Source organism: Cricetulus griseus, chromosome 8 (genome assembly GCF_003668045.3).
Source record: "Cricetulus griseus strain 17A/GY chromosome 8, alternate assembly CriGri-PICRH-1.0, whole genome shotgun sequence".
Taxonomy (NCBI): Eukaryota; Metazoa; Chordata; class Mammalia; order Rodentia; family Cricetidae; genus Cricetulus; species Cricetulus griseus.
In genome coordinates, this window is record NC_048601.1 from 17,591,601 (window position 1) to 17,618,557 (window position 26,957).

Here is a 26,957-nt window from a genome sequence, read left to right on the forward strand (position 1 = left end):
TCTCTCTCCAAACCCTGTTGCATCTCAGAAAGCCCGCCAAATGATGACCCCTTCCCCAGAGATGCTCAAGACCACTCCCACAGGGTATTTAAACTGTGCCCCAGAAAACAGGCTCATGGTTTTTCCAGTCATTGTTTCCAGTCTCCTCTCTGGAAGCCATCTGGGAGTGTGGTAACCATTAAACGTAGGCTTTTTCTAACTCTGTTTGAATTGTTCTGATTTGCATTGCTGCATTAGTGGAGAGGCTTGTTGGGGTGTAGACACTTTTCAAATATGACTCCTAAGAGAGTTGTTAAAGAAGCAAGGTACTGGAAAATACGTACCTCAACACCTAACAGAGTTCGTAAAGAAACAAGGTACTGGAAAGTAGACACCTCAACTCCTAACAGTTTGTTAAGAGGCAAGGCACAGGTAAATGGGTACCTTAACTTCTAAGACTGTTGGTAAAGAAACAAGATACTGGAAAGTGAGTACCTCAACTACTAAGAGAGTTGGTAAAGTGGCAAGGTACTGGAAAGTGGGTACATCAACTCCTAAGAGAGTTGGTAAAGAGGCAAGATACTGGAAAGTGAGTACCTCAACTCCTAGGAGAGTTGGTAAAGAGACAGGGTACTGGTAAATGGATACCTCAACTCCTAAAACAGATGGTAAAGAGGCAAAGTACTGGAAAATGGGTATGTCAACTCTTAAGAGAGTTGTTCAACAAAAACAAGGACTTAACTATGTTTCTGTGATTTTCATGATTCCCCATAAGAGCGCCCCCATCCAGCATGAAGCAGTTTGGAATGAACGATGCCCAAATTCCCAAAAATACTTTGTATTGGTATGGATTTTCATTTGTTGCTTTGTATTGGTATAGATTTTCATTTATTGATACATAAAGCAGGGGGAGATTTTGGGCCATAGCAACTAGGAGGTCTCCATGAGTTGCTGGTCAGCCAATAACCACAGGTGCATCCTGCTTTCTAGTCCTGGATTCCAGCCACAGCCGTCCCCACTGGCATCACATCTAGTTGTGAAAATAGGAGTTCTTACAGGCCCCACACCTCTCTGATTATCTAAGTCTGGGGTCTGGCTAAGCAGTGCTAATTTGCTGACTGCTTGGTTTGTATTACATTAGATACGCCTACCCTGTGTATTTTGTTTGACTCAGCTAGCAGTTTTAGAAATAGCCTGTCAGTGGAAGTTTGGGGAATGGGCAACTTAAGAGATAGAACAGCAGAGCCTGATTAGCATAGGGAGCGTAGGTAAATCAGGATATAGACGGGTCCAGGAGTATGGAAATATAAAATTGTAAGCCCAAACACATTTGGGGAATGTATGTATATATATGCATACATAAACACACACACACACACACACACTCACACACACACACACACACACACACACACACATATATCACCTCCTGCCTTAGGAGCAGACATCCTGGCAGCCACGGTGTACAGAGGTAAACTTTTAACAATTGTCTCCTGCCTCCCAGCTTCCCAGCTAGGCAGCTACTGCAGACAAAGTAAGATTCTAACTATTGCCTCCATGGGACCCTCTTGTTGTATTCCCTGAAGTTTTAACCGTCGTCCTGTGTGACTCTGCTCTCTGCCTTGTATTCTCTCAGGGACAGCCACTGTATCAGCCACTGGCTTTCCCAAACATCCTAACTTAACATCCTATAATGAAAAGTTGTAAAACTTAAAATGTAATGTGACTTTAAGCATGACCTCCAGGTTATAAAAGCTCTTTGAACCCACCTGGTGCTTGTTTTTATTATAAGAAGAGGCTGGAAATTAGCCCCGGTTGCCACAGTTTCAGAAGACTCATCTCTGGATGTGATCCCAGTTAACTGTTAAGCTTCTTGTACCTTGCAGTGATTTTTTTGTTTGTTGTTTGTTTGAATAAAGATTGCTTCTACTTTTATAGACCACGGTGTTCTTCCTCTCAGTATTTGTGCCTTCCCCTCACCCAACAGATATCAGCCATCAGAGGGGGTGGTGTTCGTGGGGAAGGAGTGTGTTGGGTTATAAGGGCAGATGAAAGGAGCCAGAAAAGGCACAGAGAAAGAGGCAAGGCTGACCTTCACCCAGGACTGACTGTGTTTATATTGGTGGAAACATGGGAGGGTGTCATCTCAGTCTCACTCACATGCAGGGATGGTTGGGCCATACATCCCATGGCCTGTGGGTAGATGAGCAAACATTCACACCATGAGGAGGGATGAGAGAGAATTCCCATTGGAAGAACCTCACTGCAACCTTTATAGGGGCAGAAATGACTTCCATAGTCCAGAAGCTGAGACTCTCAAGTGTCTTGGATATCGGGATGGCTGTGGGGCAGGAGTGTCTTGAGAAAACAAGACAGGCTCTGGAGATGTCTTTGTTGTTAGAACAGAGTTAGCATATGACTGGGCAATCTGTTGGGCCATTGGTCAGTGTGTTTTTGAGAAGAAAGAGGAATCATTTGTCTCTTTGATGTCCCCTGGAGTCTGGAATGGATGGTTGGGAAGAACTACTTACGTTTGAAGGACCAAAAATTAAAATTAACAAAAGTTTACAAACTTGGGCCCTGAAAAGGCAAGTTCTAGTGACTGGGAAGGCCATAGCTGATGCCTGAGCCCTGCTCTCAGAGAAGGGGAGGTGACTGTCCACCACTTGGGTCAACATTCCTTTGTTTTTTGCTGGTAGTGCAAGCCAAGCAGCTGCTCCCCCCAGATATGGAGAAACCCAAGGGAACTGCTGGGTATGTGGATGCAGAGGAGCTTCCATGAGAACATTCCAGAGGCTTTGGGTATATGGATACAGGGGCTGAGGTGGAGCTTCCATCAGAACAACCACCTTGACTGTTAGTGAGGTTTTCATCACATGCCTGGGGTCATTTTTGTCGTCTCCACAGTTCAGTTTTCTGAGCCTTAGAAGGTCAATTTTTGGTAAAATAGAATCGGGTAAATAAAAACCTGGATAGAGTCGATGCAGACATGTTCCTCAGCTGAACACCACTCAGTGCAGACACTGCAGAGCAATAGAAACACTGCCGAGCGCTCCAGAAGGGAGTCCATCTGGTTGACAGGACTCGTAGAAGAGCTCAGGAAGAGTGGCGTCTGGGCCAGCCCTTGCAGGACTAGGGTGATTTCATAAATGAGATGGGAGGACAGAATATTCCAACCCAACACAGTTGCAAGGTCTGGCTGTGGAATCTGTTTCAGACATTCGGGAGGCACGTTTACCACATGTGATGACTTCATTCTCGAAGAAGAATGAAAGCACCGTAAGAAGGAAGTGGGGAGGATTAGATTTCTCAAGGGTTATGTCAATAGAACCATCAGCAAACCAAAAACAATCTGCAATTGTTGGGCTGTGTGGACCACATTTTTCTTTCATTACCTTGAAATCAAACCTAGTTAATTCATGGCTGCCCCTCCCCGATTCTCCTTCTACCAAAAAAAGGAATTACCAATCTTTTGGTGAACTTTCAAGATACTGGATCTAAGTTCTCATTAGATGTCATCACTGTGCATTGTTAATGTTTCATGTTTACCTCCTCACAAATGTGCGTTTTGGATTAGTAGAGCCAGAACCTGCTCTGTAGGTCTGGACATTTTATGTCCCTTATCCTGACTTTCTCTCTGTGGCCTGATAGAGGTTATAATGCAATGGTTTTAATGAGCAAGGAAGCAAGGAATTCCATACCTGAGGCCACAGCCCAAGCTTCAGCCTATTTTTCAGCCTCTAGAGTATCTTTCATGTAAGTATTGTCTTAACAGAGACCACCAGGTCCATTTTTTAATTTTTTTTTTATTTTTGGTGGAGTAGGCAGTGTTTGTAGTGAACTGTAGACAACTTAGCTAAATCAGTAGTAAGCAATTATAAATTATAATGCGCCATACAGAGAAGGTGTATTGTGATAGCAAAAAGTTAGGGAGCCCAGGTATATAAAGTGTGCTTTAAATAAGGTATGTTTAGGTACTTTTGAAACTAGTGGTAAAATTATTCCACTTAAAAAAAGAAATATTTGGTTTGGGGTGCAAATATTACGGCACCAAAATTAACACAAAGAAAATTGTTTAACTACTTGTGGGCTTCTAAGAAAAAACAGTAACATAAAGTGATTTTTTTATTCGTTTTTTCATTTTTTGGGTTTTCCAGACAGGGCTTCTCTGTGTTGCATGGAGCCTATCCTGACACTGGCTCTGTAGACCAGGCTGGCCTGGATCTCTCAGAGATGGGCTTGCCTCTTCCTCCCCAGTGCTGGATTACACCTCTGCCACCAATGTCCAGCTTTAATGTGTTATCTTATGTAAAGATTTTAATTGTTGGAAAATATGCATCTTTTGGGTATGAGGAAATCCTTTCTTTCACAGACATTTTTCTCTTGGGGGGATGGAGAGAAGGCTCAGAGGCTGGGGAACACGGGTTGCTCTTCCAGAGGACCTGAGTTCCTTTCCCTACAACCACAAGATGGCTCCATTCATCTCTAATGAGACCTGGTCCCCTATTCCGGCATACATGCAGGGCGAGCACTCATACAAGGCAAAATAGAAAAAAGAAACAATTTTTTGTCTTAGAAATTATAACCGGGAGTAAGAGAAAAGATAGGAAGAAGAATAAGGAAAGATGTAAGGGAAACTTCAGGGGAAAGGCGGGAGGAAAAAAACTGAAAAGAAGAAGGAAAACACATGGGAAGAAGCAGCAAACGGAAAACAAAGCAATGGCAAAAGTACAAAATGGGGGGAAAGGAGCTGAGAGTGGAGCTGAGAGTGTTGTTGATTGCAACAGAGAAAACTCACAGTACGGGAACTGGGCTTCTGTGTTGGGGAAGTCAAGTCGCTTTTGGTTGATGTAACACGTTCAACCTGTCGTCCTCCTTCGCAGAAAACTTCAGACCAACACCTCACCGCCCCCTGACGGACCTTACAACAAACACACCGACTCACAACGGCCTCCAGGACTCCCGACAAACACAACAAACACCTCACAAACCTGCTCCCTCTTCAACACTCACTTGCTCAAACAACACAACAAAACACTCGCAAACGTCCCCAACACATGGACCACGACGCCGACATCCAATGCAAGTGGGGAGGGGACAGACTTGCTTTCCCTCTCACAACACGGTCCCGTCCTCAGGCTCCTCACACAGGAACAAATGACCACAGTCCATCATCTCCTGGGCTGCGCAAACAAGCGCTCACCACGGCGGAATCTGCGTCTCAGATTCAAGCCACATGGAACCAGGCCCTGACCGGAAGCCGCGGTGTGGACAAGAGCGTGGAGGAGGCTCTCAGGGAGCTCCCCAGGTGACCTCTTCACAGAGGCCAAGTGTCACCACCTGTAGACCTGTCTACTTTCCCTGGATTTCATGATAATCTTAAGTTTATCAGCCCAGTAAGGGCCAAAAGGACTTGACTTAAGGTTCACTAATTAGTTACAACACTGAGAAACCATAATTTTTAAGGAAAACAACACGGAAAATGTATTTGTCTGTGAAAAATGTATATGTTTTTACAGAAAGTCTATTCATTGGGATATAAAAGAAGGGACGACTCAGATTTAGTTTTTCCATACCCTTTTGAAATTTGCAGCTCTCTAATTGGACCCCAGGGAGAGGGGCGACCTCAATCCAAGAATAATATCTGGACCAGAGCAGTTCAGGAGTTTACTCGCCCACAGATGTGTAGTGTGGTAGAGTTTGGTGACCATCTGTCTGTCTTCTGATAAAAGCAGGGAGCACAGGTCCCTCATCCAACAAGAACAACAATCTAATTGTCTCCTCATGAGTATCTTTTCTTTTTCTTTCTTATTTTTGTTTTTGTTTTGTTGTTGTTGTTTTATTTTTGCTTTTGTTTCTCGAGACAGGATTTCTCTGTAGCTCTTGAGGCTGTCCTGAAACTCACTCTCTAGACCAGGCTGGTCTCAATCTCACCCAGATCCACCTATCTCTACCTACCTACTGTTGGGATAAAGGAATTCACCACCACTGTCCAGCAAGTATCTTTTCTTTTTCTCCACTTTCTTTGTATAAAGGTTGGGCTCTAGACAATTAATGTCCAAAGAGGAAGCTGGGGCGCCAGGACACCTATTTCACCTTGAACAAAACTTCTCCCTTTCAGTGGCTCTTCAAGTGTGATGTACTGAACTGTATTGGCCACTCTCAGGAAAGTACAGATTACCAACGATCACAGATAGGAGTTCAGAGACTCCTCATCCTGTTGTAAATGGGGTTCTCTCATGCCAGAAAAGTGGCCAGGATGAGCTCTTGATGGACTTCAAATTCTGTCTGACCACATAGACTTGGCCAGGGTCACACACTCTTGTGACTTCAGGTCTAGAATCAGCTCCTAGCTGAGTGCTCAGGGATTTTTTAAATACAAATCCACAAGTCTGGTACATTCAAATATCAACTCAAACACTTACCGAGTCCTAAAACCCATGTATCTCAATGCACTTCTACACAGTTGGAATAGCCTTTCTGAAGACATGGCTCTTTAGTTATGGTTTTAGACTTGTACTGTCAATTACATCTTTATGAACGTTTTCACCACAAAATAAGAAAACCCTATGGCAGAGCTGAGACTAGAAAAGCAATTGTCTTCATAACTTTTTCATGACTTACAGCCCCCCCCCCACCTGCATCCTGTCCTTCCTTTTCACCATATATCTGTTTTTCAGGGTGCTCTAGAGAAACAGAATTCATAGAATATATCTTTTTGTGTATATAGAAACGGTGTTTTATTAGAATGACTTTCAGGCTGTGATCCAGGTAGTCCTACAATGGCCGGCTATGAACAGAAAGTCCCAGAATCCTGAAATTGCTCAATCTATGAGACTGGGTGTCTCAGATGGTCTTCTGTAGATGCTGGGATCCCGAAGATGTAGGCTCTAAGGCAGTGGTTCTCAACCTTCCTAATGCTGTGACCCTTTAACGCAGTTTCTCATGTTGTGGTGACTCCCAACCCTAAAGTTATTTTCATTGCTACTTCATAACTGTAATTTTTCTACTGGTATGAATTGCAATGTAAATATCTGATAGGCAGGATATCTGACATGTGACCCCAAAGGCTTAGAGACTGATAGGTTAAGAAACACTGCTCTATGCCAGGGTAAGAAAGGACTTCCTAGCATGGTGAGAGCAAGCAGGCAAAGAGCAAGAGCTTCCTTCTTCCTCGTCCTCACATAGGCTTCCAGCAGCAGGTGTGGCCCATGTTCAAAATGTGTCTTCCTGCCTCAAGACCCGAATTGAAGGCCTGTGTCTTCCTACCTCAAAAGTCTGCACTAGAAGTGGATTCACCCACCTCACACCAAGCACAAATTTTCACCGGTGTCACCTTCTGTAGGTGGAGGTTCTTGTCTGACCAGATCCTGCCACTCTTCTCAGCATTAAAGAAAAACATGGATGCTATATTAGTCAGTCTATAGGGAAGCTGGGGCCCTGGAAAGCATGGTGAAACTGGAACTGGGTGTCTGTCTACTTTCTTCCTCAGGCTGTAGGGCAGATGTCCTCAAGGTTCAGGAACAAAGGTTCAGTGTTTCACTCCAGCTGGTTCAGACCCTCTCCTGTGGACACAGAATCCGGTTTTTCTCTATTCCACGCATCACACCAACCGTTCCGGTAGCCAGTGCTCCTCATTCTCCCCCTGTGAGAAAACACAGACATGCCCTAGACCCCAGATAATCAGGGCGTCCCATCCCCTCCATTGTCTGGTACATGGATCTCTCCATTGGACCTGAGCAAAATTTGCCCAAGTTCTGGCATGGGAGAATCTGTCTGCAGCAGATTGCTCACCAGCATCCACATTTAAAAAGTTTACGATAAACAGTGCGTGGTTTAACGCATCATGTGGAGACTAGGCGCACAGCTCTCCCCTTTTTATCTTTGCAGCTGCCTTTTTAGAGCACTATGGGCCTGCTCCACTATTCCCTGTCCTTGGGGATTTTAAGGAATACCTGTTTTGTGATCTATTTTCCATTGAGCACAAAATTGCTGGAAAGCATCCAGACCCATTGTCTGTTTTTATAACTTTTGGCACTCCCATGTAAGCAAAACATCTTAAACAGTGACTTATAACATGTCTGGTGACTTCTCCAGTTTGTGGAGTGGCCATTAAGAAAACTGAATACTTGTCAATTGTCATGTGTACATATTTCAACCTGCCAAACTCTATAATATGAGTAACATCCATTTGCCATAGATGGTTGGGGAGTAGGCCTCGATGATTCACCCCTAAATTAGCCACAGGTAGATACTGTGGACACACTCCACATTGTTTGATGATTTGACAAGCAGTCTCTCTGCTTAAGCAAATTGTTTTCTCAAATCCTGCGATTCTGATGATGAAAGTTATGAGACTGTCTCACACTCTCTCTACCTGGGACAGAGCAATCAGTTTTGTTAATTTATCTGCAGCTCTGTTCCCTTCAGCTAGTGGCCCTGGAAGGTTTCAGTGGTCTCTTCTATGACCCACTAACATGGCAATTTTCTCAGGTGAATTGCATTTTGAATTTGCTCAAGTATAAGTACTGAAAAGAAGGAAATAAACTCATACACCAAGGACATCTGTTCAACCATGTTCATAGCAGCATTATTTGTAATAGCCAGAAACTGGAAGCAGCCTAGATGCCCCTCAAGCAAGAATGGATGGAGAAAATGTGGTACATTTACACAATGGAGTACTACTCACAGAAAAAAACAACGGAATCCTGAAATTTGCAGGAAAATGGATGGAACTCGAAAAACCATTCTGAGCGAGGTAACCCAATCACAAAAAGACAAACATGATCTGTACTCCCTCATATGTGGATTTTAGACATAGAGTAAAGGATTAGCAGCCTCCAATCTACACTGTCAGAGATACTAGTAAGCAAAGAAGACCCTAAAAGAGACAAACTTTGTCCCCTGGAGAAGGGGAAAGGGTCACCATCCCCTGAGCAAATTGAGAACATGGGAAGAGGGGGGAGGAAGCTACGAGAGTGAGAAGGGAAGAAAAGGAAGGATGCAGAGGTCATGAGGAAGCAGAAATTTTGAGTCAGGTGTAGATTAGAAGAAAGGACAGATGACAGGTAGGATTTTAGTGGGGGGGGGTGATAGGGGAGGACGGGAGGGAGAAGGGAGCTTGGATCGTCATGTAATTCAATCTTGTTTGTAATTCATATATATATATATATGTAAAGAAAAGAAATGACTCTAGTTCTACAACATGGAACTGAGAGCTCTCTAAAGATGAAAAAATAAATTCGCAACCATCTGAGTAATACAGAAGCGTCTATTGAATAACACAGAAGATCAGTCTCAAACTATGGCTATAGCAAAATAGTATTAGCTTACTCTTTAACAGTTCCTGTGGGCCCAATTAATTATCAAAGAAATCCTGTTTTAATAAATGTATATGCATGAAAAAAAAATTAAAGAAAAAAAGAAGAAGGAAATTAACGGTATCCCGGAGAGAGGTGATCCTGCCATAACTCCGCGTTAGTTAAAAAAGAAATATTTATAGAACGCTTGGTCGCTACCAATGAAAGTAACTCCGGAATCAGATAAAAGCCAAGAGTCACAGAAGTGAACTAAGCTTCTGTGTTGGGGAAGGAAAAGTGGTAGTCCAGGCTGGCCTCGAACTCAGACCCACCTGCCTCTGCCTCATTCAGCAAATACTACCGGCCTGCGCCACCAGAGCCAGCGATACAACACACCCACAGCTTCCTACTTCAAGCCGCTTTGGGATGACGTAACACGCTCAGCCTATACTCCTCCTTCGGAGAAAACTTCAGACCAACACCTCACCGCCCCCTGACGGACCTTACAACAAACACACCGACTCACAACGGCCTCCAGGACTCCCGACAAACACAACAAACACCTCACAAACCTGCTCCCTCTTCAACACTCACTTGCTCAAACAACACAACAAAACACTCGCAAACGTCGCCAACACATGGGCCACGACGTCGACATACAATGCAAGTGGGGAGGGGACAGACTTGCTTTCCCTCTCACAACACGGTCCCGTCCTCAGGCTCCTCACACAGGAACAAATGACCACAGTCCATCATCTCCTGGGCTGGGCAAACAAGCGCTCACCACGGCGGGATCTGCGTCTCAGATTCAAGCCACAAGGAACCAGGCCCTGACTGGAAGCCGCGGTGTGGACAAGAACGTGGAGGAGGCTCTCAGGGAGCTCCCCAGGTGACCTCTTCACAGAGGCCAAGTGTCACCACCTGTAGACCTGTCTACTTTCCCTGGATTTCATGATAATCTTAAATTTATCAGCCCAGGAAGGGCCAAAAGGACTTGACTTAAGGTTCACTAATTAGTTACAAAACTGAGAAACCTTAATTTTTAAAGAAAGCAACACATAAAATGTATTTGTCTGTAAAAATTGTATGTGATTTTACAGAAAGTCTATTTCTTGGGATATAAAAGGAGGGACGACTCAGATTTAGTTTTTCCAAACCCTTTTGAAATTTGCAGCTCTCTAATTGGAACCCAGGGACAGGGGCGACCTAAACCTAAGAATAATATCTGGACCTGAGCAGTTCTGCAGTTTTACTCGCCCACAGATTTGGTAGTGTGGTAGAGTTCGGTGACCATCTGTCTTCTGATAAATTCAGGGTGCACAGCAAGAACCACCACCTATTTGTCTCCTAATAAGTTTCTCTTCTTTTTTCTTTTTATTTGTTGTTGGCGTTGTTTTATTTTTGCTTTTGTTTCTCGAGACAGGGTTTCCCTGTAGCTCTGGAGGCTGTCCTGAAACTCACTCTCTACACCAGGCTGGTATCAAACTCACTGAGTACTGCCTATCTCTTCCTACCTAGTGCTAGGATCAAAAGAATTCACCACCACTTTTGAGTAAGTATCTTTTCTTTTTTGTCCACTTGATTTATGTGTATAAAGGTTGAGCTCTAGGACAATTAATGTTGATGAAGGGTAACTATCTTAAGTGACAACACTGGTTAAAGGACCGCTTTCAGGGCAGCAAAATTTGCTGCTTTGTTCCCTGGTCCAGTAATTTTTGTTGTTGTTGTTATTTAGTTATTCATTTATTTATCTTCAGAGTGAGGTGAGGAGCCCCTCTCTATCCACGGTCTGTCTCCCACAGACATGGCTTTTTTTTTTTTTTTAAACAGAAGAAAATACCTTAATTCTATTCAAACCCAACCAGGCCTCTGTGAAGGTTTAAAGGTATAAAAATAACATCAAGACAGGAATAACACCCACATAAGTCACTGTGCCATCCAGTTTCTATTCACAAAGAAAAAGCTCCAGTCCATCTTTTAATTTTTTTAAAAAAATTCCTGACATTACAGAACTAAACTGAAATGTATTAATATTCCACTCTTACATTTCCTTGATAAACAAAAATCCATGAACCAAAAAAAAGGGGAAAAAAGGAAAAAAAAAAGGGCTAAAGCTTATAAAACTAAATATGGATATCTCAGCATAACTGCTGAACAGATAAAGGAATTAAAAAGCTTTGAATTAAAAAATCATGAGTGGATGATAAAGTGCGTAGAAACTGAAAATTTACAAACTATTTAAAACCTGGAATCGCTGACTGTTTAGAAACTACACAGATGGATCATGGGTGGTGGTGAAGAGCAGGAAGGGATCATGGATGAACCTGCACGGCTCTAGCCACTCCCCATGCCACCTGTCTCTGAGGAAAGCCTGACATTGATAAGGTGCTGAGCCAGGCTAATGCTGCCAGCAGACCCAGCATTAGAAGATGGTGACCTGCCAATCAGTAGATCCTTCCATTGGGTTTGCAGTTTTGATCTGTGCCCCAGACATCTGACGGATCTCATTGATTTTGGCGCCCTGACGCCCGATTATGCAGCCAATCAAATCATTTGGAAAGGTGAGTTCATGAGAAGTAGTTTGAACAGATGCAGCCAAACCTGCCCAATAGCCTTTCACCTCTGGAGAGCTGGATCCAATGCCACTGAGCCCGGTGTTGCCATGGTCATGGGAAAATGAGACTGTTGCATTGCCAACTGGCACAGCTTGGTCAAATCTGGCTGTGGAATGGCATACTGTCCTAGAATGGTATAGGCCTGACCACCTGCAAAGATGACTGGAGAACTCGAGGGCTTGGGCCAGGACGAGATGGTCACGCCTTTGGGGGTGAGGGGGGAGGCGACTGGGAGAGAGTCTCCAACATGACCTCGCAGATCTGTTTGACACTCTCAATGATGGATTGCGGAATGCCAGCAATGGTGATTGCCCGCTCAGGTGAGTTGGGAAGCATTTCCCCTGCCACCTGGACCCGAGACCCTGTACTGTCTCTTATTTCCTTGATCTTGCAACCACCTTTCCCAAAGAGAGAGCCACACTGACAGCAGGAACCACCTACCGTACTTAAGGTGGCGGGAGGTCTACTGGCAGCTGTGCAATTGGTCATAGAGCTGCTTATGTCCTCTTCCAGTTTGTCAATGATCACAGCAAAGGCTTTGAGATGGCATTAGTCGGGCCAGCCAAAGTGATGATTCTCTCAGGACAATTCCCTTCTGAGATGTTGATCCGGGCACCACTCTCCTCGCGCACCTTCTTGAGGGATTCTCCTTTCTTTCCGATGATAATGCCATCTTCCTTTCCATGCGTAAGCAGCCTGATGGTGAGAGTGACATTTAACCCATCTTCAGTCACACCGGTGTCCATGTCTGGTAGTCACAGGGAGCTGGACTTGGAGTGGTCAAGTCTTTGGTCACTGGTGGGAGTGAAAGCCAAAACTGGAGGCTCCAGTCGACTGAGGGGAAACTGAGAGCGGGCGGGAAGGGGGAGGGCGGGAGGCGGGTGGTTTGGGGGGAACAACAGGGGCTGGCGGGAAGGCGAGCAACCCCCCCCCGCTAGCGGGAGGAGGAGGGGGGATGGAGGAGGTGGAAGGGCGAAAGAGACCCCGGGACGGGTGGAGGGCGCAGGCTGCGGCTGTTCCGGCTGCTCAGGCTGGTAGGGCCACACATGGCTTTGGCAAGTGAACAAAAATATCTGTGTCCACAGAGAGGGCTTTGCCCTGCTCACAGTAAAGTGCCTGGGTTAACGGCAGAAGCTCAGCCCTTTATGCTGAAGTCCCTTGGTTGAGGGACCGGGCCACACCGTCCTGTCTAAGGTGAAAGCTGTGGCCCCAGCGCACCTATTTCACCTTGAACAAAACTTCTCCCTTTCAGTGGCTCTTCAAGTCTGATGTACTCCACTGTTTGGCCACTCTCAGGAAAGACAGATTGCCAAGGATCACAGATAGGAGGTCAGAGAGGCCTCATCCTGTTGTAAATGAGGTGCTCTCACCCCAAGGACAAGGCCAGGAGGAGCTCTATGAACTTCAAGTTCTTACTGAGCTGTCATGGCTCGGCATGTCTCAGCCCCAAACCCGGGAAGTCATGAGGTTCTGCCTGAGTGGGGGAGCATGACCTTGGAAATTCCTAGTAACCCAACGGTGATAAAGACCAGACACAAGCATCTTGTCATCTTTAGAGAGCTCTCAGTTCCATGGTGCAAAACTGGAGGCTCTTCTTTATTTAGCATTTTCCTGGTTGTAATCTAAACGTGCTCCTCTGGCCATTTCCCTCTCCCCCAGCAGACCCCTCCACCATATGCCTCCTAACTCTGTCCTCACTTGTTACTTGCACCTAGCCCTCCGCCAAAGTGCAGGCCTAGCCAAATGCTTAGTTCTGCAGAGATGCAAACTAGGGGACATGCTATTCAAAAGCAAAGCAGCAAGCATCCCCAATTCAATGCATACCTGAGCTCCTGGTTACTGGAACCAGAGGTTTGGACCTCGAGAAATTCCCTAATGGAATTTTCCTGGCGCCCTGACACTGAACCACACAGACTTGGCCAGGGTCAACCATTCTTACAACTTCAGGTCTAGAATCGGCCCCTAACTGAGTGAGCAGGGACTTTAAAAAGGCAAAATCCACAAGTGTGGTACATTCTATTAGCTACTCAAACACTTACCAGGTCCTGCAAATATCTGTCTCATTGCACTTCCACACAGCTGGAATAGCCATTCTGAAGACCTGGATCATTAGTTATGGTTTTAGTTTTTCACTGTCAATTGCATTTTCTATTAAATTGTTCATCACAAAATAAGAATACCCTATGGCAGAGCTGAGACTAGAAAAGCAATTTTCTTCATAACTTTTTCATGACTTACAGGTCCCCCCTTTACCTGCATCCTGTCCGTCTTATCACCGTATATCACTGTTTGTCAGGGTGCTCTCGAGGAACATAACTTATAGAATGTATCTATAAGAGGTAAATCCAGAACTATCATAACAAACACTCCTTACGAAGTTAATTACACAGTGTATAATATTGGTTTTAAAACTGTTTATATCTCCCTTCATGTTCCCCATTGAATTTTGTGGAAAAAAAAAAATGCTGAGCTTCTGCAAGCTTGCCAAACGAAATACTTTCGAAAGGTTCAGGCTTTAATGCTGATCGGCAATATCTCTTTAAGAGACAGACCCCGCCCAACAACAGTCAGGGCACGCACAGGAAAACATGCTATGTCATCACCACATCACCCACCATGCATTACTGCCTGGGTGAGACTCTGGGCATGCGTGGAACCTCAGTGGGCATGTGCAGTCTTCCCTTTAAAACTTCCAACTTCCCTGCTGCTCGCTCTCTTTACTCTCTCTCCTCTCTCTCTGCTGCTGCTTCTCTCTCTCTTCTCCCACCTACATGCTCTCTCTGCCTCTCTATGGCGACCGGCCATGGTGGTCAGCCATTACCCCTGTTCCTCTTCTCTCTTACTCCCTCTACTCTGCCATGCATTATACGGGCCTTATAATAAACTGTATATACCTCATCTGTCTCTTCTCCTCTTTAGCTTCTGTTTTTCATGATATTATGAACACGATATCAATATACTTCCCGAGCCAGGAGAACACCTGAGTCTGCAGTGAAGGAGACTGTGACACATTTTCCCTCCAGAGCAACAAGTATAGTTGCAACCCCGGCATGCAAAGTAACTCCCATTTGATACCCTTGCCTTGGGAGCCAATGTGTGTCATTTGTTTCTGGTCCTACACAGTTAGCCTCTCTGTTGGGCTGCAGTGACCTCGGGGTCTCAATAAGTTGCTTGTCAGCCAAAAACCACAAGTACATCTGAAGGATCAAAAAAATTGCTGAAGGTTGAAAAGACTTGGGCTCTGAAGGAAAGAGAGAGGGGGAGCTTCTGATGGCTAGGAATGACATGGCTGGCACCTGAGATGGCTCCCAGAGAGGCAGAGGTGACTATTCATCACTCCTGTTGGTATTCTTTTCCTGATTGCTGGTTGTAAAGGTACCCTGCTGATTGTAAAGATTCCCCAGCCCCGAAGTTAATTGACAAACCCTGTAACCTGCCCCCCCCAACCTCCTGTCCTGTCTTATCTCAGTCAAATGTATCCCCCTTAATTAGTAGAGTCACTAACTGACTCTGTACTTTGTGTGACCTTAAGTAACCATAGCAACTCTGTAGTTTATGGCCCACACCCTTATGGTCTGCCTTTTTGACTGGATGGTATCTCATTTGCCTGCTATGCAATGAGATCCTGAAGGACCCCAGCCTAAGATGTTTCCTTTGTAGATATGTGAGAAGCTAAATTTAAGACCCTAACAGGAAAGAGCCGCTAAAGTTAAAGAACAAATGGTTCCCAGAGATGAACATATAAGTGCCCTAAACGACCCCTGAGCCCGGAGATTGTGGTCGGCCACCTGGAATGTGCCAATCAGAACTGTTACCCTCGACCACCCCAGACCCCATCTGTTTGAAGTTTTTGCCTTTAAGAAGCCCCTAGACAGGAGTTCTCGGTCCAGCTCCTCTGCTCCTGCGTGAGTAACTAGTTGGTCCCCAGCCCCAGTTACTGAATAAAATAGCCTCTTGCTCTTGGCATCAAGCTCTCATCTCCACCTGGTGACTGGGGGGTCGCTGCTCCTAGTGTATGTCCCAGGGATCCCAACCCATGGGGGTCTTTCACATCCTGTTTTCTAGTCCTGGATTACAGACGCAGCCTTGCCCCACTGGCATCACATCTAGTTGTGAAAACCTGGGCTCTTACACCTGGGGTTTTTCCACTGTGCTGTGAGTCTGTATATGAGGCTGCTCTCTCCCTGCAACAGAGAGGCAGACACACATTCTCTTAGCACAAATGACCAGACTTCTAGTCTTTCATTGACATCTCCAGGCTTTCCCCCCATACATTACACTTGCTCTTGGCGCAGACGCCACAAGTGGAAGTCCCACTGAGATCAGGGAGGAAAGAAAACCCTGAGAGATTGCCCTGGGAGGCTGGCCATGCTTCTATGCTTCAGAGTGGAGCTTCCTGGATGACACTGAGCTGGTTGAGCACCTGGAGACCACCAAGGCCACCATGTCAGAGATAGAGCACAAGGTGATACAAGCCAGGGGAAATGAAGGAAAAATCAAGGAGACCACAGAGTGCTACAGGCCAGTGGCAGTGAGACCCTCTCTTCTATGCTTTCTTATTAACACTCACAGAGAGATGGGTTCCCCAAGTCCAAAGAGAGTTGGTAAAGAAACAAGGTACTGGAAAATGGGTACCTCATGGAAACCTCTCTAGGGCAGTGAGCAATGAGTCTAATTAAAAGTCTGAAGATGACTGGAAGAATTATAATGATTTTGAAATTAATAAAAGTCAATGATGTATATTGATGACAAGATGAGAATTAGTTGAACCACCTTGTAGGTGAGTTGTATATGATTTTAGAATATCTCTAATCTATATTAAGACAGAAGAGTCATAAAAATCTATACTAGAATGACACGATGTGCCTAAATGTGGCTAAATATTGTGATTTTACATTATCTAAAGGAAATGGTTGAATTTAGAGGCTTAATTTTATCTATTAGTTTTTGATTAATTGCATTACTTTGATTAATCTGTATTTGATGAAGCATAGTTAGATAAGATGATTCTCTAGCTCTAAAAGTCTGTTTCTCTCTCTCCTCTCCTCTTTTGGCTAAATGTACACATACTGACGGAGCTTTTTGCTTGTTTACAAAATCATGGCCGTGTCATAAAGGTCTGATTAAAGGTCTTTCAGTTTGTTTAGAGATGTCTGCTGAGCATAAAGACTTAAAGATAAATATTTATCTTCTCTCTGCAACTAATATCTGCACGCTTCTTATATGTTGTATTACTGGGGAAGAACTTTCATTTCCACATTACGAATTCAATTGCAACTGTCCTCTTTAAATTTAACAAAAGTAAAACATAAAACTCTAACTTATAAAGAGAACACACTTAAATTATAAACAGTTAAAAATAATTTTGCTTTAATTATAAACTATAAAAATAATTTTAAATGCAGTGTAACGATTTATCACCCAACTACTAACTTATAAACTATTAGGGATAATTTACTTAAATTATAAACTATTAAAAATAATTAAAAATACAATTTAATGGCTAACTATTAAGGATAAATTTTACTTAAATTACAAGTAATTTTACTTTAATAATGTATGAATAAATAAAACTAAATAAATGTACTGAAATTTTATGCTATTAATAATTTAAAAATACAAATTGACTAATATTACAAATATTATCCAAATATATCCAAATAATCTTTAAATATATTCTCTTATATGTTCAAATCTACACTTATATACATACAATTGTTGATACAAATTATTGCTTACTTATCCCCTGACATTTAAAATGTTTAAACTTATCATAATAAGCATAACTGATAAGACTCCAGTAATGATAAAAAAAATAATGTTTTTCTCATGTTTCAGATTTCCTTCCTCCTCTGTGATATTGTTATATTAAAATGCCTAAAGTTCAAAGTTTCACATCAATAATTATTTACAGGAACTACTTGCCGGTTAGCCAAGGCTTAGATTCTATTTTCCTTTTGGTCATTTCTTACACATAAACTAAAATGCTTCTGATTTTGATGGAGACATCTTCTGGACTTACATTCACCCAATCTTCTAAACAGTCATCTACCTGACCACCCACAGATATATGTATGTGTCCGTAAGACTGAGATGCAATCATAAGAGAACATACACAGGTCACAGGAGTTTACACATTACAATGCAGGTATCAGGGAGACAGCAAACTGCTCTAACAAGAGCGATCAAAAGCTTTCAGAGTCCATGGTCCTGCAGACCTTTTCTGGACAGGATTAACCTCCAGCACATAGTCACTCCTCTGGTGGGTTCACATCTGACCGCTAGTTGTCACCTGCGATAATTCTCATGGCCCCTGACAACACCAAATTTAGAGAGCCCAATCCAGAAAATGAACCATTCTCCATCTTGGATATCTCTCTGCTCCTCAGAGCCAGGCTGGTCGTGGGGCTGGGAAGTGCATTAGGGGACAGAGCCTGCGAGAGGTCCAGGCTGCTGTTGACCACCACCCTGCCAGTGTTTGAGGAGGCCTAATCCAGAAAAGGAACCTTTCTTCATCACGGACATCCTGATGCTGCTTAAAGCCAAGGTGAATTTCCAGCTGGACAGGGTATCTATGGGCAGGACCCACTAGAGCTCCAGGCCTCTGCACGTCTCTCTGCCCTCAGTGAAGGCCGGTCTGCTGACTCATTAGGTGTGAACATTGTACCTGTGGCCCAAGGGCAGCTCCACAGCAGCAGTGTCTCCAGTTGGGACCAAGAAGCCACCCTACTAGACACCATCTTGAATCAATCTTCAAATATTGTTAAAAGGTTCTGATAACAGAACTTACAGAGCCAAGGCTCGTTTATCAGAGAGTCAGCTATTCTCTCTGACACCCGGCCCTGATTTTCTAATACAGGGCCTCACTTGGTCCTGGCTTGGGTTGCAGGGGCTGTGGCATCAGTGACTGAGGCTCCTCCATGGCGACTGTAGACCTGTGATGCGGCCTGATGCAGGATACCCAGAGCTGTGGGGAGACGGTGCAGGAGAGACTGGAACATCTGCCTCCTCTTCTGGCCTTCTGCAGGAGCCCTGTGTGTTGCAGCCCTCTTGGCTCAATCCTATGCACCATTTTTTTTTTTTTTTTTTTAATGTACCAGTCATTCAGAGGAAGAGCGGATGAAAAAATTTTCATACCTTGAAATAAAAGTGGAGACCACTAACACTGATGTGATTGTAATTCAGGTTTAAGAGACAAGGACCAACCCATACTAAATCACTTATATAATTTAGGATCATGCATAGCCTCCCAAGTACCTATAAGCATATCTTCCATGATTGCTTTCATCTTTGAAGTCACCACAGATTCTGAATTAATTTGGATAATTTTATAAGATAAAGAAATGAGGTTGCCATTGTAGATAACATGTTCCAGACCTCTCACGACTGCTTTGGCACATCACAAGCTGTGAAACTGTTGGGCTTGCTACAAATCCACCTCCTGTGAGTATAGTTCCTGCCACTGCTGATGTCACTGCCACTCAGGTAGGCACACTCTCCTTCTCCTCGGGGGGAAGTCCTAGAACAAAACAAACAGAATTTCTGCAGTCTGCCATTTATTCACTCCTGCAATGCTATCTCCCCAGTCAGATCACCTCCCATGACACCGCCTTTCATCTCTCACAGCCACAACCCTCACACATCCCAATACGTGATCACAGTAGAAGGAAAAGTGTTCTGAACATACAAGTTGTTATATTCAGTGCCGTCTGTCCACATCCAATGGTGCTCTGAGGACTTTCTGTGGAGGCCGATCCAGTGGTCATGCTCCCCCTTGTATCTCTTCAGAAATTCCTGTCATAGAACACAGACGGCGAATGCATGTGTCTCAGCTTCAGATAAGACTTGAGTCTCTCTGCCCTACAGCCTCCTCTCAGGATGGCAGCAGGTTTGCACTGAAGGTCATTGACTTTGGAGCCTAAATCATCTTCAGTTCTTAGTGGATGCATGGCACCAACAACCACCAATCCTTCTGCGGCTGAGAAAGTCCCTGGCTAAGCCTCTACTTGTAGTTATTAGCAGCTGTCACCTTAGGTATGCAACACCTGACATCTCAGAAAAAGGCTTAAGGTGACAGCCATTTTTCTCAGTCATGTCTATGTGGCCATGCAGTTTGCCTATTAGCATTGCAGGAGAGAATGTCTTTGGAATGTCTCAGGGCTGTTGCCATCTCAAGTAGCACAAACTAACACACACCCCATGACTCTCCCTGAAAGCCTAGGGTGGCATCTCTCCTCATGCTTCATATTTAGCCTCCCTACCTCAAGGCAGTAAATATTCAACAGACAAAACAACAAACCAATTCCTGATCCTTTCTTACCAGCTCCTCCGGGATGTCAAATCTAGCTAGCTGGGCTCCTTGTGCCACGCAAAAGGTCTGGCTGGATGTCCAGTTTTCCACTTTTTCAGAAAAATTAAAACATTTACTTCCAACTCCAATCCAATCTCTAGGACAAAAGGCACAGACACATTTGATTGAGACCTCTTCTGGTTTTCCTGCTCCTGAAATGACAAAATTAAGAAAACTCCTTACTTCTCTGAATTTCACTGTGGATGAATACCAGCACACAACACATGACACGGTCAAATAGGTTTTTGATACCAAAACTTGATCCAGGCGTTCCTGTTATTATACCATATATACATTAAAACCATATGAAAACATACTGACTCTTGTTAGGGGCTGTCAGAATGGCGATTATCAAGAAATCTCACAATAGATGTCAGAACTCTGTGCAGAAATAGGGACACTTATTTATTTCTGGTGGGAGTATAAACTGATATATCCAGTATGGAGCTTTTTTTATATTTAAAAATAGACCTTTTGTGACCCCGCTATGCCACTGCTGAGCATATATGAGAGAAGAGTGCATCATAACACAAGATACCTGCACATCCATGTGGACTGCTGCCCCATTTACAAGAGTAAGAAAATCCTGACCTAGAAGCCCATGAACAGACGAACAGATGATGAAAAGGGGATACATGTGTAACACAGGATGTTACTCAGATGTAAGAAAAATGAAGCTTGCAGGAAAGTGGGGACCTAGAAAGTATAATATTATGTACTCCCTTACATGCTTATCCCAGCCTAGAAAGTACAGTGTGAGGAGCTCTGAGTGTGGGCGTGGCTTAAGACATAGAAAGGAGAAGGAGGAAGAGTTATGACAGGAGATGAGGAAGTCAGGGTGCAGCAAAGGTTCCATGAGTTGTTAAAAATGTTATAAATAGCATTGCTTTTCTACTTTCAAATTTACTAGTGTTTTTTTTTTTTTAATTTGTAGCTGATAAATGTACAAAAATGTAAATACAGTGAAAGTCTAAAACCAGAACCAAAGCTCCATGGCTTCAGGATGGCCACTCTAACTGTGTGGAAGTTCAGTGAGATACACAGGGTTTGGGCCTTGGCAAGGGTTGGAGTGTCTGTGTGATGTGCTCACTTGTGAGTCTATCATGATAAAGTGATTGTGTGTGTGTGTGTGTGTGTGTGTGTGTGTGTGTGTGTGTGTGTGTGTGTGTGAAGCTCTTTAGGCAGCAAGGCTTCAGAGAACCACTTAGAAAAATAACAGACATTTTTCTTTCATAACTTTGCGTGGCTCTTTTGAGGGGCACTGAGCCTAGAAATAAATGATTTGATAAGAAATATTACATACTAGAAATGAAATACACACAAACACACACACACTTATTTTTTAGTGGGGGCTAATAGTTGTAGTTGTTCCCCGTTCCTATACCCAGTACCATGAGACTTTAACAAAAGGAACAAATGCAATGGGCACTGAGGGTGACTGTCTCTTCTTTTATCTGTCTCTTTCCAGAGCTATGTAAGAGTTTAGGTAACACTGACTAACTCCTGTTGGCAAATGTTTGTCCATGTTTAGACTTGTGTATGATTCATCAAGGTGGTTAAAGTTGACTTTATAAAATGATATCAGGAATCATTACTCCAGCTATGGCAGGAAAGCTGTACAAGATTTTATCATGTTATTCAGAACAGTCTGCACCTAAAAGCTCAGGAATGATACATTTCTGGAATGTTCTATGTAATATTTTCTGACCATAGTTGCAGTTAGTAACTGAAACTACGAAGCATGGGGCCATATGGCGTCTGGACCTTCCCCAACCCTGTTACTGTCCTCACTTCCCTTTAGCTGCAGCCACCTCCTTGAGGCTCCTCCCTTGGGTTTTTTCTCCTTGATCTCTGCCTAGAATAGTTCCCACAGGTGGACATATGTCTCCTGCACCTCAGTCTAGGGCTTGCTGAATGCCATCTTCCCAGAGATGCTGAGCCCGGCCTCCTGTGCACACCACAGCCTGTGCTGCTCCTCCTCTGTATCTTCCTGCTACAGCCTAAGTTCCCAGAGAACAGGAGTTTTGAGTGTGTTTTCTCTAGAGCCCTTCCCACAGTGCCGGCCTCACAGTGATCAGCAAGTATTTACTAACAACGAGAATGTGGGCAGAATGCTGCAGAATGTGGAGAATGAGTCACTTACTTGGCAATAACAAAGCAACAAAAAGTGCAATAACAGCGACAGAGAGGAACGCAATCACTCCATAGCAGCAGTGAAGCTTAACAGGAGACTCAGCGGAGATGATTCTCAGATATTTTCCTTGACGGTTTTTAACTGTAAAAGAGTAATAGGAGAGTGTCGACTTAGAGAATTTCTTTTCTTTTCAACTGATTACTCAATTAATTTGCTCTATAACTTTGGACACTCAAAATGATGCCTTCTATAAAGATTAATATTACAAACCACATGAACATATATTTACATACACACACATATATATAAATACATATGTATTCATTACAGGAAAGAAGAAAAATAAACCATGAATAGTATAACCATATATTATAATAAAACATAAGATAAACATGGAAATAAAGACTTATGATAATATAGTAGTATTCTATACTCCAACAGAATAAACAGTTATAAATGGCACTGATTCTTATGTACTATAATACTTTAATACATTAAAACAAAAAATGAACAGATGGTTTTTCTTGAATCAATTATTGGAGAAGGGACAGATTTTCTCCTGAGTTGACCCACTGTGGATGGTCTGAGAAGTTGTCAGGCAATTGTGCTAGGGCAGGTTTGTCCTAGTTTGTCTCTTCTATATATTTTCTCTACTATTTCTTTTGGCTGCAAGAATTTCTTAAGAAAGATAAAATAAACTAAGCACAAAAACCCACTTTACCTGAAAGGGCACTAATATCCCTTTCAAAGAAGGCCCTGCTCCATACAGGATGTCCAGGTGGAAAGAAGACCAGAGATGCTGGAAACGGCACTTCAGCCAGGGGTCTTCTATTACTGAACTAAGGGTGAATGGTGAAAGAGCCAGAAATGAAAGGAGAGAAGGTCACAGTGAAAGGCAACAACAGTCAGCTGCATTGCTCTCCATAAAAAGTGTTCTCATGAGAAGAGGGAACTGAAAAATTAGGGGGAAAATCAGTGGAATAGACCTATCAACAAACTAAGAAAAGAAGAAAATAGAAATAACAATACACAGCAAAACTTGTGAATATTTGGCATAATTTTCATAGGAACTATCCAACCCCTATAAAAATTATCCACTAAAAAACAACACAGTAAATCCAGCTGCAGTCTTCTTCATTCCCAAGGGTGCAGTTATGAATGCTGTCCCAGCCACCACCGGGAACAGGAGCAGGAAGTCTGCTCACTACTCCAGGGTGACTTTTCAAGGAGCACCAGTCAGGGCAAAGAAACAGGGTCACAAGACTAGAGAATGGCTCAGCAGGTAAGTTCACTTTTTGGTTAGTCTTCCAGAGAACACAGGATCAAGGGCAGAGCCAGCAACTAATTGACAAGAATTGGCTATAAAGAGTACAAAGGACCCAGGATGATGGATAGGGAGAGACACAGGAAGTGGAGGGAGAGAATAGAGATCGTGGCCTTTTTGGTCTGGGACATGTGGAGAGAGACATGCATGCTGGGGAGCCGCTAAAAAGGGGAAGGTCAGCTGGTCCTTCCTCCACCTCCTCTTTGATCTGTCAGGTTTCACCCCAATATCTGATTCCTGAGTCTTTCTGGGTACTAGAACAACTTAGATAAAACAACAGACTCCCTTCCTTGACCTTTGTGGGTACAAAGAATGCACTTAAAACAGATAATTATCCAGGAAAAAAAAAACATTCATATACATACAATTTTAATAATAAAAAAGGAAAGAATTCAAGGTAGTTCTAAACACATAAGCAACTGGAACACTCAATATTGCTCATATGTCAACAATTCTTAAGCTAATTTGTTGTTGTTGTTGTTGTTGTTGTGGTTCTTTGTTTTCCTGACAGGGTTTTCTCTGTATTGCTTTGCAGGTTGTCCTGGAACTCACTCTGTAGACCAGGTTGTCCTGGAACTCACAGAGATCTGCCTGCCTCTACCTCCCAAGTGCTGGGATTAAAGGCATGTGCAACCAACGCCCTACCCTTAAAGTAATTTATGTCTGCAACAGTTTCACTTCCTGGAGTGAGGTTGCCCTCAAAAAAAAAAAAAAAAAAAAAAAAAAAAAAAAAAAAAAAAAAAAAGACATAGCACCAAATTATAGGAAAAGTCTTATGAAAACTAAAAAGAAATTAGAGTAGTCAAAAACGAAAAAGAACAGGTTGAATTCAGAGATCATGCTGCCTAATCCCATGACTCAGGGGAACAGGAATAAAGACAGCCTGATGCTACCAAAAAATTAGACACTAGAACAATACAGCAGGAAAACAAAAAAGGACTCCAGAAATTACATCAAACACTCATGGTCAACAGATATTTCACAGAGATGGTCGGTTTTTAGACAGGGAAAGGCTGGCATCGCCCCAGTATGTATGTGCTACTGAAGTAACTTGGTGTCTGTCTGCTAAAAACAAGAATCAAGCCAGACTGTAGACCCAAAAACAAAGTTTAGTATTGTAAAGTCATTTAATTCTTTAAAAAGAGGTGGAGGGGATGTTTGGGAACTTGTCTTAGGCAAAAGTTGTCTTAGATTCAAGAGCAAAGTCACTGTCTATATAACAGAAGGTTGATGAATTAGATGTTGATATGACTCTAACGCCTTTTTTCAGAAAGACAAACTTGTGCAGACACTAGGAGGCTGTATGGCTGTTTGTACAGGAAGTATACAACATGGTGATGCCCCCACCCTGCCCACATATAGCCATGAAGAAAGGGAAACCTCATTTAAGTTCTAAGAAAAAAGAAAAAAAAAACCTTTATGTTCGAATTTGTAGCAGCTTTAGGGATCACTGTGAAAAACTGAGCATGTGCAAACCTGCACTTTCTTATTTCTGATACCACTGTACCTGTCCAAAGTCCCTAAACCAATCAGCAAGCTTAAAGGCAGTGAGCCACAGAAAACTGTCTCCTTTATAGTAGGTAATTACCAATACGGAGTCAGGTAGAAATATAAGGGTATTTAATAGGGAAAAGCCTTACTTACAGAGCGACCTAGCCAGGCGGTGGTAGTCTGTACAGCAAGAAGCAAAGAGAAACCGAAACCGAAAACGCAGTCCCCCTACTCACTCTGACCACGCCCTCACAAGCCCTCAGGTACTCCTGTAGCCAGCCCCTAAGAAGGCGTGGCTACAGCTTCCCCTACACTCCTTCCTTCCTGTAAATTTTGAAAGAAAAAAAAAAAGGCCAACTGCCACGACTCACTTCCTCCTCTTGCTTCTCCACATGTTTCCTGCCTGCTTCTCTAACCTCTTTGTATAAGATTTGATTTAAGGTGCTTCCAATCTTCTGGGTCAGATATGTTCCTGCCTCAGTGGTGCTGTGGATACAGTCTCTAGAATCTAGCCAGGAGAGTATCTGAGGTGCTGTTAATGGACACTGCTTTTCCTGAAGAGCAGAATGCAAGGCTGTGACAATTGAAAGAAGTACAATTAGAAGTCTCTGCTTCAGGGATCCATTTTAGAGCATTCTGGAAAAAGTAAGTGTTTAAAGCCCGGGGACAGAGATACAGGGTGTCTGCAACCGGGAACGGGGAAGTTGGGGTGGGGTCTCCATACCCTTTATTAGCTATTGCTTTAGATTTATGTTTTGTGTTTGACTGTTGTGTCAGCATTTATGTATATATGTGTACTGCATGCATGCCTAGTGATAGGGAAGATTCTGAAAAGTGTGTTGGATCCCTGGAATTGGAGTTAAGGGTGTTGGGAACCAAACCCAGTCCTCAAGAGCAATACAGGTTCTTAATGGTTGAGTCCCTACATATCTTGATGAAGAATACATGATTAGGATGTTTTCAAAATTCATGATAATGTATACCAATGAATTAATTTTACTGAACGCAAACTGTACCTTTTACAAAGTTTCCACTGAGTTTAACCCTTGCCTTTTGCTGGTTCACACCACTCTGTCCCACTAATAAAGGAGGAGAAGGATATGAAGGACTGGAAGGCTTTAAGCCCTCAACCGTGGCCTTTGGGTTTTAGGTCCACACAGAACTCTGGACCTACATTCTTTACTCTCTGGTGTTCATTGACAGCTCCAGAGCTTCTTAGCATGTGAGCAATCTGGTTTCCCCGGGTCCTCCTCATAGAGCCTCACATTCCCTGTACACAGTGAACCTTCGGAGGTATCTAAACCCCTCATATTTTGAGTGTATAGGCTTTCTCGTGATTTCTAGTTCTGCATTGTGCGGAAAAAAAAAAAAATCCTTCCAAATCCGGTCTGATTTTAACTAGCTCTCTGACTGAAGGGCAGTGTTAGGCGTTCAAAGCCTGACTAATTTCTCAGAACATGTCCCCCTGGTCCACCCATATTCTCACCAAACATCAACCCATCCTCTCTTATTGGTGCACAGTAATCTGTTATATATGGGAGTAGATAAGTTTTGGATCAGCTGTTATTGGATATCCTCCACCACCAAAGCAATAAGCCAATCTAGCTGAATTAATAAATCCACATTTTATCTGAGCAGACAGAAGAACCTCCCAGGTGGCTCTAGGGAAGGCAGGGGAGAAGCATGACTGAGGGTGACAACCATGAGAGTGTGAGCAGCCCCAGGGAGGAACTGACTCTTGGCGGGCTTTCTGAAGGGAGGGGCT

At 43.4% G+C, this 26,957-nt stretch overlaps 1 protein-coding gene and 1 pseudogene across 1 annotated transcript; both read right to left on the bottom strand.

The window, feature by feature from the left end:
* Positions 1 to 11,204: 11,204 nt before the first annotated feature.
* Positions 11,205 to 12,735, bottom strand: LOC103158630 (annotated as a pseudogene).
* Positions 12,736 to 18,018: 5,283 nt separating this feature from the next.
* Positions 18,019 to 25,378, bottom strand: LOC118239257 (C-type lectin domain family 2 member D11-like; the record flags this gene model as incomplete). Its single annotated transcript, XM_035448702.1, has 6 exons — positions 18,019 to 19,412; positions 19,581 to 19,687; positions 20,214 to 20,395; positions 22,387 to 22,518; positions 23,099 to 23,216; positions 25,346 to 25,378. Coding segments are annotated over 6 exons (711 nt in total), but the record flags the coding sequence as incomplete, so codon positions are not given.
* Between the last annotated feature and the right edge of the window lie 1,579 nt (positions 25,379 to 26,957).